At 37.6% G+C, this 12134-nt stretch overlaps 1 protein-coding gene across 1 annotated transcript; it reads right to left on the reverse strand.

Moving 5' to 3' along the window:
- Positions 1-5397: 5397 nt before the first annotated feature.
- Positions 5398-9613, reverse strand: LOC148211386 (uncharacterized). The gene is made up of 2 exons (XM_088124399.1): positions 9530-9613; positions 5398-6147 (listed from the first exon to the last, which is right to left on the reverse strand). Exons 1-2 carry the CDS (start codon positions 9611-9613, stop codon positions 5398-5400), a joined length of 834 nt encoding a protein of 277 aa, XP_087980525.1.
- Positions 9614-12134: the final 2521 nt, after the last annotated feature.

Consider the following 12134-nt stretch of genomic DNA (forward strand, 5'->3'; position numbering starts at 1 on the left):
AGCCTTTAAATAGGCCAAAGGGTCATTCAACATGAGAAACACCAAAAGTCTTTCAAATCCTATTTAATGCAAATTGTAGAAAATAAGACATGCAAATTAAAACATGATTGCACATCAAACTAGGCAACTAAATGTGAATCCAAAAATGTAGAATTGCTTTAAATTGTCTTGGAAATCACATTTAGAAGGCGCTTTACGTTTTGATAAGATTTGACAAGCTTTGACATCACAAACTCCCAAGAGGTGCAATCTACAAAGGCACCTATTCACAAATCTGCACACTTTTTTTGTCCTCCTTACCATCTCTCAAAATAGACAACTTTTCCCGTGCCATCTTTGCTCCATTCTCTTCTTGACTCATTAAATTAACATTGTAAAGAATTTTGGCCTCAGAAATCTTTGTCTCCTCGTGTGCATTAGCTAGCCTTTGAAGATGTATTATGAAAAACTCTTGAATCTTCTTTGCTTTGCTTCTTGTAATTGGTCCCTCGAGTACATTCAATGGATCCGTGGTTGGATTTGCATCATCCCCCTTTCTTTAAAAGGATTCGTCCCCAAATCAAGGTCTTCGTTTCCTCGAAGATCCAGTTTGTACGCTTTGTCATTGATCCGTTCAAGCACTTGAAAAGGACCATCTCCTCTCGGTTGAAATTTTGACTTCCTCTGATCTGGAAACCGTTCCTTTCGTAGATGAACCCAAACCCAATCACCTGGGTTAAAAATAACTTTCTTTCTCCCTTAGTTCTTGCGACTTACTAGCTTTCGATTCTTGTAATTGGTCACAAGTTGATTCGTATCACCAACATCTCGGAGCTTGCTCATTGTTTGGGATTTTGGAATGACAATAAATGATAGAGTGGAAGTGTACACCTGTCACAAGTAGTAAAACAGAATGAGTATTCAGAGTATCGATCCTCAGGGACAAATGAAGTCTTTTTAATGAAAATGATGTTGATTAGTGATAAAAGAGGAGAAAAATGCCTTCTACCTTGTTGGATTTTTAAAACTTTAGCTAACTATCCATAACCAGGCTTGGGAAAAATAAATTTAGCTCATGACAATAAATGAAAAACATAATTTAATGTTGATGGAAGTAGACGACATGATTCAGAGATGAGTAGAATTAAAACAAGCTGAAAATTGTGGAGTTGTAACCCAAATGACCTTAACCCATTCTCTTTCAAGATTGGGGTGCAATACTCGGTCGATTCCACAAGATTGTGTGATTACAACTTCGTAACGAGAGAGAGAGAGATGAATATCAAAGAACTTGCTGAAATTTTAATTGAATATTATCAAACTTACAATTCAAGAATAACAAGCTGGAAAATAAAGGATGAATTTGAAATAAGCAAAGTTTAAAACAATAACAACTTAAAAATTTAAAGGAAAACGTAAATAAACTGATAGTACAATGTCTAAGAGAGGGGAGTTGCTGTATTTATAGGAACTTCAAGGCAGTCAGGAGGTTGAGACATTCATGGATAGCCATCCGTTTAAAACACCTTTTAGTTGGTTTGTTGTTGAATTAGCAATCATCAATGCATGGAAGACACGTGGAGGGGCTTGGAGAAGCTTCAAAACACACAAATCATGTGTTTTACATTAAGGGTAATCTCGGTGAGAAGCGCCAAGGTTGCTCGTGTTTACAAAGCTAGAGGTCCTTCTAGGATCCTTGCAAACATTCACAAAAACGACTAACTTACCGAATGATTCCAACCAAGAGTAAGGTTAGAAGATGAATCACTCTTAGATCGGACTTAGAATCTACGATGGTCACTCCTAGATCCTAAGACGACTCACTCCAGAATTATCTTGATCGAGACTAATCCAATGAATCAGTTTAACATCAAACCTAAAGCAAGATTTGAAAGAAGCAACACAAAAAGTGTTAAGGAACAAAAGTTCTTGAATTTCAATATATTTTAATCTTAAGTTCTCCATAACAAGAGCATTACAAGCCTTTAAATAGGCCAAATGGTCGTTCAACATAAGAACACCAAAAGTTTTTCAAAATACTACTTAATGCAAATTGTAGAAAATAAGACATGCAAATTAAAACTTGATTGCACATCATTCTAGACACTTAAATGCGGATCAGAAAACGTAGTCATGCTTCAAATGGTCTTATCTATGTGCTGTAGGAGGCGCTTCACATTTGGATATGGTTTGACAACTTTTGACTTCACAAACTCCAAAGAGGTCCAATCTGCAAAGACACCTGTTCACGAATCTGCACACTTTTTTTGTCCTCCGTGCCATCTCTAAAAATAGACAACTTTTCTGTGCCATCTTTGCTCCATTCTCTTCTTGACTCATTGAAGTAACATTATGAATAAATTCGGGCTCAAAACTCTTTGTTGGTTCTTGTGCATTAACAAGCTTTTGAAGGTGCAGTGTGGAAGCCTCTTGAATCTTCCTTGCCTTTCTTGTAATAATTGCTCCTTTGATATATGTAATTGATCACAAATGGATTCGTATCACTCGGGATTGGGGAAGGCGCCAGACGCCTAGCTTTGTATTTTCCCCCACAAAATTGTAATTTCCGTTAGAAATCAACTCTAAATGATGTAAAAATGCCCTACATGCATATATAACAAAGATAACTCCAAATGAAAGGTTTTGGACACTAAACCAAGCTTAAAACTCAATTTCTGAATGTAAAACGGTAGAAAACAGAACCAATTTAGCTTCTTTTTACCCTTATAAACAAGGGAAATCACTTTTGAATTAGCGAGCCTTGCAGAACAGCGACCGCATGCAAGAACGAGTCTTTTATATTAGTTTGCAAAAAGAGTCATATAATAGAAAAAGTCATTTGAAAAATAGTCAAGCAAGAAAGAAAAATAATGGAAAAAAAGTCACATTTTTTAGAGAAAAACAAAGTGGGGAAAAGATAAAATAAAATGAAGAAAAAAATAAGAGCAAGAAGAAACTCGAGTGGCAAGAAAATACAATTTTATTTTTGCAAGTCCCACAGTAGAGACTCAAGTAGTTTAGGATGACTGGTTTTAACAACCTCAATGGTAGTGGCTGTACAGTCATTAGTGCATCGTGAAATCTGTTATAGATATGTCATGAGTACGTTACTACCCAAAGAGTTTCAATGAGTGGTTGTGATTGGATTTCAATGCTAGGGCGCTGAAAACCTTACGGGCTAGTAGACAGCTAGTAGGTCTTTCCTGTGTAAACACTTTGAGGCAAAACGGGAGTGTGCGTGTTATTTAGCATTGGAATAAGTTTTTAAATCAGAGAACAAGAGGATTTAAAAATATATTTACGATAACTTGGCTAAAGATTAAGAGTATGAAGTTTAGCCTTTTAAGTCTTTCATGAGACAAAATGAGTCATTCATTTAGTTAATTTTGATTCCGATTCATTAATTTATTTAGTATGTTGTTTGTTGGAGTAGAAGTCGTTTTTTGTTTGGGACAAGCAAATAACTAAGTTTAGAGGTGTGATAGGCTCTTTTTTCATCGTTCAAAGCTTATTTTATATGCAGGTTATGATATGAAAATTTTTCGTTTCTTCTCGTAATGTGCATAATATTATTATGTCGTGTTAAAAGTTGGGAAAAACATTTTCTTATTGCATGGAATTCAAAGAAGAACATTTTGAAGTAAAAGTACACAATTTGTGAGAAAATACAATAGAAACTCATACTTTCTCAATTTGAAGGTACGTAGTGCATGGCGCTACTTCGGAACATTTTAAGCGAAACACACGTTTTGACTTAAGGGCATCAAAGTCATTTCCAGGGTCAACTTCCATAGTCAAGTCGACGTGGTTAGAGTTAGATATCATTTGTTGAGCAAAATACCTTTACTTGAGCTCCACTACGTTTCTATTTTTGTGGAAAGTTACAACCATCTCAATGCATGTAAATTGAAGAACACGCTCAGTAAAAGTCATATACATCTTACTGCATTTTAGTCTAAATTTGTAGTTAGAACCGGGTTTATTCACAGTTCTTTATAGTTTATTACTTTTTGAGCTTAATTTCTATGCAATTCATTAGTTAAGTTCATTTGAATTCTTTTCAAGTTCCAATTAATTTGTATTGCATTTATTTTAAATATTTACATGTTTTATGGCGAATTTTATCTCCCTTCAAGCTTTAAAGAGAAGAATGTTAAGCTAGTTTTGTTAATTTCAATTTCGATCAATGGCAACAACTTATTTGATTTCTATGAGAAATTTTCGTACTTACATTATGCACTAATTTAGTTTTTTTTTTTTTGCAAAGGTAAATAAATATATTAAAACAAGAAAAGCATAAGGAGGATCTCACAGGCCGAGATCAAGGCAACAAAACAAAACAGTAAGAGAACAAAGAAATCACGAAAATAAGTCCCAAGCAGAGACAAGCATGGGCTCAGAGCTCCTACAACAACTCCCTGGCCAAGTAGTGCAACCAAAATACACCTCAACTTTAATGACCCTAAGGAGCACAGACGATGATAAGCACCAAGGTTGCTCGTGTTTACAAAACTAGAGGTCCTTCTAGGATCCTTGCAAACATTCACAAAAACGACTAACTTACCGAATGATTCCAACCAAGAGTAAGGTTAGAAGATGAATCACTCTTAGATCGGACTTAGAATCTACGATGGTCACTCCTAGATCCTAAGACGACTCACTCCAGAATTAGCTTGATCGAGACTAATCCAATGAATCGGTTTAACATCAAACCTAAAGCAAGATTTGAAAGAAGCAACACCAAAAGTGTTAAGGAACAAAAGTTCTTGAATTTCAATATGTTTTAATCTTCAGTTCTCCATAACAAGAGCATTACAAGCCTTTAAATAGGCCAAATGGTCGTTTAACATAAGAACACCAAAAGTTTTTCAAAATACTACTTAATGCAAATTGTAGAAAATAAGACATGCAAATTAAAACTTGATTGCACATCATTCTAGACACTTAAATGCGGATCAGAAAACGTATTCATGCTTCAAATGGTCTTATCTATGTGCTGTAGGAGGCGCTTCACATTTGGATATGGTTTGACAACTTTTGACTTCACAAACTCCAAAGAGGTGCAATCTGCAAAGGCACATGTTCACGAATCTGCACACTTTTTTTGTCCTCCGTGCCATCTCTCAAAATAGACAACTTTTCCCGTGTCATCTTTGCTCCATTCTCTTCTTGACTCATTGAAGTAACATTATGAATAAATTCGGGCTCAAAACTCTTTGTTGGTTCTTGTGCATTAACAAGCTTTTGAAGGTGCAGTGTGAAAGCCTCTTGAATCTTCCTTGCCTTTCTTGTAATAATTGCTCCTTTGATATATGTAATTGGTCACAAATGGATTCGTATCAGACGACGAGCGACCCTGACCACCATGCACACGAAGGTTCCGCTCTCGCCAAAGGAAAGAGACAGTCGAAGTCCAAGCTAACCGCCACACATGCCGCCGAACAGACGACCCAGCACTACATGACAAATCCAAGTAAGCTCAGTAGACCAATATGAAACCCGATGAGACGAACCTGCCCACGAAATCATACCAGCCCAAACCGCTCGACTATAAGGGCAATCAAAAAACAGATTATCCCTAGACTCCAAACCAGCACAAAAAACACAAGTAGCAGGCACCAACGCATTCCACTGGCGAAGACGATCACGCGTAGATAGGCGATCACGAATTGCCAACCAAGAAATAAACGAATGTTTAGGGATATTCCCACCAAACCTTAACAAGGAAAAATAAGGAACGGGGGGACAACGAGGACGAAGAATCCCCCAAGCACTAGACACCGAAAAAAGGCGAAACACCGTGGGAGTCCAAACAAGGCGATCCTCCTGACCAACCACGGCTCGCACCGACATCACCTCAGGAAGAAGCTCAAGAAGATCCACCGAAACACGAGGCCACCGCCAAGAATCATCAGGAAACAAAAAGCCAGGAACCTTAGCCATAGAAGAGCTAGCAGCATCATAAATGATCCTATCACCACACCTCGGATGAATCGGACCCCCCAACAGCCAGGAATCATGCCACACAAAACAATGCCGACCATCCCCAATAACAATACGCACCAGAGGACGGAGAGAATCCCGGACACCCAGAATATCCCTCCAACACCAGGAAAACCGAGGCGAAGGGCAAACAGTCCAGATACACAGTAATTTAGTTTTCAACCTCTATGTGAAATGCCTTAAAAAGTTTATCTAAATTAAATATGGGAGAAAAAGTCTAGGTAGTACCTGGCCCACTATTGGTTAAATCTTTAATATACTTACTTTTAAAGCAATTTCTTAAGTTGGCAGATAAGGAATTTTGCAGATTGGAAGCCCAATACTAAAAGGGTTAGGTTAGTAAATAATTAATATGGGATGTAGTTTAGACATAAACGCATAAAACATGATCCTAAACATGGGTCCTCTTACCCATTAGAGTAGATGAGCTCGTAGAAATTTTATAGGTTTGTAATCACGCATAGACGTATGACTAGTAGTTGCTCTAGGCTCCGAAACAATTAAGAACAGTTCGTTAAAAGAGTAGAACTCAGTTTCCATCATAACTGAAAGTAGCGCCTGACGCTTTCTTCATCTTTGTGTTATTTCTTTTTATACTAAGGCATGAAGTATAGGGATTCTATTTAATTATAAGCCTTTCATTTTTAAAAGCAAAACCGCGACTTTCACAACTATTTTTACCAAATAAACCCAATTGCAGTTTGAAATATTTCACAAATTTCATTTTGAATTAAAAGCCCTTGAAGATACGAATTTGGAAAATGTTTTTGTTGGGATTTTCTCTACCTTAAAAGATAAGAGACACATGCAAGCATACACAGCCACATGTAATACTCGGAAGTAATTTCAAGATCAAATCCTCATGGACTTGTGCTTTCAAAGTGAATTTATGAAGTGAAATGGTTCAAGATGTAGTTGCTTTTTATGGATAAACTGATGATAAAAGTTGTAATTTGAGTTTTAAATGTCAAGTTTCTTTATAAAACATAACCTCCATGCTTCCTGCCATAGTTCGATAGAAAAATAAAGAAAACACACAAGTGGCGAGAAAGATGCCAATCGCTACTTAGCTAATTCTGGAAATATGAGTTCTACTCTTTCAATAACCGCTTGGGTAACCTACAATCATATTTCTATGTGTTATTACAATTATATGATGTATTTATCAACTGATTTGCTATTATGAGTCAGAAGGCCTATGTCTAAGACTGTGGTTTATGCGCTTATGTCTAAGTCACATCTCATGTTGGTTCCTAATATTTTACCTAACCTAACCTTCTCAACATTAGACTTCGGTGCATAGATAAATTTCCGAGTGACCAATCTAAGAAAAGACTTAAAAAAAAGTTTTAAGAAACCAAACCAAAAATGCGCCTGGCGTATTTTAGCTTTTTCCCGACTGCATTCAAATTAAATAATTTTGGCTAAGGCATTCCACATAGATATTTAAAACTAAATTAGTGCATAATTAAAGAGAAGAAAACGAATAAAAACATAAGAGAAATATTTTTCATGGAATTAATTTAAAAAATAACAACGTACAAAGAATTCTACCTTAACCTTATTCTCTTTCGAGATTGAAAGGTGTTTAAACTCGCATAAGAACGTTAAAGGAAATTAGAAGATGAATAACGAATGAAAGAACTTGAACTAAAGCAAGAAAAATATTTGAGGTTCGAAAATATAAAGAAATAACAAAAGGAAAATAACTACAACAGATTATAAACTAAAAATGGATGTCAAAGCTCTTCAAGAACTCTGAAATTAATGGGAATAGATTATGGAATGCAACGGGAAGCTTTCGTTTATAGGGCTCCAAGTTCGTTGAACTCCCCACCAAAATAGGAGGAAAGTGGTTCAGATCCATCTAACTTAATTTGACTTTGATTGGGCTTATGTTTTTCCAACTAAACTGATGTGATAATATTTGGTACGAAGTCCATGGAATCATATCATGAGAAGAAGAGAACGGCACCACACACTCAACAACATAAACTGCATGCCAACCTTTCATGGATACACCCCATGCGCGAACGAAAGCACCCTCCATGCGTGCGCCTACGCCACCAACGGCGGGCTAACCTCACAAGGTGTCGCCCTGCGCGCACCCGCCAGCGTCCAGCTCGCGCATGCCTACGCCCGCGCGCCCCAACCTTGCCAGCGCCCGCACACTCCCGTCGTGCTAACCTTACAAGAGGCTAGCGCTCCCGCCAGTACTCGTGCCCACTAGATGTCTGCATGTCCATCGCCCGACACCCGCGCGCCCATACTCGCGTGACCCTCCTATCGCCAGTTCCTGTTCGCCCGCACGCCTTTGCCTCGCCAACCTCGCAGCACCCTCGACCATACGCCCACACGCCTCTGCCTATGCCCACGCACGCTCACTCCAAGCAACCTGCTCCCTTGCACGCGCCACATCGCCAACCCCATGGGCGCCCATCTGATGCGGCCGCCATCCCCTTTTGCGCCAAAACCATGTTGCTTTCTGCCCACTCCTTGGCATTTTATGAATCTCCCTATTCCTAATTTGCTTCAAAACAATTGTGGGATTTATTTGCCTTAGATTTTTATTTATTTTATTTTATTTAGCAAATGTATCTTTTCAAATTAGGTAGATCTTGTTTTATTTTTCCTTAGATTTTATTTTTCTTGCTTGATTAGCAAGTTGGAGCTTTTAGACAAATTTAGCAACTTGTAGAAATTTATCAAATTATTGTTTTATTTTTTATTTTGTTATTTTCCTTAAAAGGCCAATGACCTTAGCCTATATATAGGAGTGTACCCTCTCTCCATGCTGACGCATCTTAGAACCTTTGAATTAAATAAAATTGAGATTGTTTCTCATCTTTGTTGTGTGCAAACCCACCCCTCCCCCCAGAAAAATATCGATTTCTTTGTGTGGTTGAACTTAGGAAGCCTTATTTTTACCCTCGGAGCATGCTTGTTTGATTGGTCATCAAACTTGTGGACTGTTTCCGGCCTCTAGCATAGTGAGTATGCTGTCTGCTTAAGATAACGACTGCAAAAGTAATCACTCTAACTCTGTTAAGAAACCTTTGAAAGTTGGATCTAAGAACCTTGTTAACGAACAAGACCCATAGAACACAATCCCAAAAACCCCGAAACCGATTAAGGAATCAACCCAAGGAAAGTAAAAACCGGATTACCTTGATGATCAAATATCTCAAGGCAAGAAAACGTGTTCCTTGTTTGAGATCCGAATCACTCCACAAGCAGGATAGATCAAGTCTCACTTGATTGATCCTAAACATGCAAGCTATCATGATGTGAACCAAGGAAGCACCATTGTCATGCCTCAAGGACCCATAACGAGATCAAGAGCCAAAAAGCTACAACAACTTTACTTTCTCACTTAACTCTCGGGTCTTAGACTTATATTCAACATGCTTACTATCCCTTTTCCATGTAAAAGTACTTGAAGAAGGTTTAGTACAATACCTTTGGGACTTTCGTTGGAGTTGCTTCTCGATCTTTATGGCAATATGCAACATCTCCTCTATGTTAAAGTAAGGTTGTATAGATCAACCTTATCCGCAATCTCCTTGTTTAAGCCATTCAGAAATCGTGCCATGAGATTCTCCATATCCTCTTCAAGATCAAGTCGATCCATCAACAAATCCATCTCCTTGTAATAGTCCTCCACGAACTTCTACCTTGTCTCAACACTTGTAGCTTTTGCGCCGTGTCCCTTTGGAAATGTCTAGGAACAAACCGCCTTCTCATCAACTTCTTGAATTCATACCATGAAACGATTGGCGCCTCAAGATTTCGTCTCCTACTTGACATCAATTTGTCCCACCATGTTATTGCATAATCTTTAAATTGAGCAATACATAGTTTTATCTTCTTTTCTTCGCTAAAATTGTGGCAGTCAAATACGTACTCCACTTGCTTCTCCCACTGAATGTAAGCCTCCCTATCAGTCTTACCGTAGAACTTTGGAAGCTTCAATTTGATATTTCCCAAGTTTCGGTCAACTTGAGCATCCTCCCGTGGAGCTCCCCGTTGGAGATTATGGTAGCCTCTTCCTTGGCCTCGCCCTCGATCTAAGCCATGACCAACATGTCTCTCTCCCCGTCTTGGAGCCGCCAAGACTGTAACTTGATCGTCCTCCCAATGATCAGATCCATCACCTTCATAATCATCCTCATCTAGAACACGTGATGGTGGAATTCTCTCTGGAGCTTGGTTTTGAGCCTCCAACCTTCCTATCCGCTCTGTCAAAGCCTCCATGCCACGAATCAATCGTTCCATAGTTCCTTCTAGTGCCTCTCTCCTTCGGGCATCAGGAATGGTATTATCTTCAGGATTGGACATGCTGCAAAACAAGTTAAAGTAACAAGAAAGGGACCTCACAAGCACTCCCTCACGTGTTTCCACTCGTTAATGAATTTCACTCGTGTTTAACACTCAAACAGTGAATCACTCCCTCACAAACGCTCAATCTCACCCTCTCAGCAAAATACACTTCAATATTGAAAAGTAAGCCGATGAGCAAGACTGCAACCCAAGTGATTAGATAAAACACACAAAGAAAACACTCAAATAACTTGATAAAGGAGTAAATTCAAAACTCAAATCAGAAACAAGCTTAAGAAAGAAAATGACCATAATAATTAAGATGGAACAAGATGAAAATGTAAAAGACGAGAAAATATAACTCTTGAACGATTATAAGGATACTTTGAGATTTTATGGAGTTTAATTCAGCATTTTATAACAGATATGAGTTACACAAGAAAAACATCATGAGAATTGAAAAACAAATTGCTGGAAATTAATTGAGACAATTGTAACCGCCAAAAATTTAATGAGTAACGGTTAGTTGTGGAAATAAATCAAAACATAATTCATATGATTTATTACCAACAGCTAGATTAAAAAAATAGGCAATTTCAACAGCACAACTCAGATCTAGCATGATTCGGAAGTAAAAATGTAAAGAACAAAAAATAACACATACTCTCGGGTATAGCAGGTTTCCAGAATAGAATGTCAATTTTCGAACTTTTCACCCAAAAGAAAATTGAATCAGAAGATATGAAAGAAGACAAAGTTGTAGATAAGACAGAGATCTACAAACATATAGAAGACAACAAGACAAAGCGAATAATTGAAATGACACTTTTTTTGTATTTTAGATACGTGGACAGAATGTAACGAGATGAACAATAAGAACAAAAATTTCAAAACAAAGAACAAGAAGAGCAATACGAAAACGGAAACATATATCCGATCTAGAGCCTAGTGCTCTGATACCAAATGATAAGAAAACAATAGCCAATTGGCTCTAAGAACCGTTATGGTTATGCAAACCCCTAGATCACAAATGCTAAAACCCCCAAATCGAGATGATGTCAACCCAAGGTGATAAGAAAACAATAGCCAATTGGATCGAAGAACCCTTATGGTTATGCAAACCCCTAGATCACAAGTGCTAAAACCCCCAAATCAAGATGATGTCAACCCAAGGAAGAAGTTAGAACGGATTCACCTTGATGATCAATATAGAGAGTAGAGAAAACTTGTTTCTAAACTCAAGATTCGAACCACTCCACAAGATAGCTTGATCAAGGCTACTTGAATGATTCTAGCATGCAATTCTAAAACACAAGAAATGCAAAGGAAAAGCTCATGGCTCAATAAGCTTAAATTTCATTATCTCAAAACTCAAATCTCCAATCTCAAATCTGTTTTTCCAAGGGAACAAGCTAGGCTATTTATAACCTCCAAAACAACCCTTCAAGTAACCTAAAAGAATTGTAAAGGTTGTAACTCCCTACTACATCAATACCATAACCACCACTAACACAAATAAAACTTAAAACACATAAATGAAATGTTTAAAACTGAAAATACAATTAAACATGCTTTAAATCCGAGAATGAAACTCCTCCACCATAAAACCAAGAGTTTGTAACCCTTCAAGAGTGAACGAACTGGAGTTTGAACTACTTTCAAGTACTTTGAAGTCTTGTTCATTTAATGCATCTTGAGTTCAACTTAGACTTCCATTAATGCAACTTGAGTTTGTAGTAAATGAAGTTGGACTTGTTCTTGACTTAATTCAATGCAACTTGAGGTTGCCATAAATGACACTAGAGTGCATTTAATGCAACTCCAATTTGTTG

Source organism: Momordica charantia, assembly GCF_013281855.1.
Source record: "Momordica charantia cultivar OHB3-1 chromosome 5 unlocalized genomic scaffold, Mcharantia_2.0 BLBB01000005.1, whole genome shotgun sequence".
NCBI lineage: Eukaryota > Viridiplantae > Streptophyta > Magnoliopsida > Cucurbitales > Cucurbitaceae > Momordica > Momordica charantia.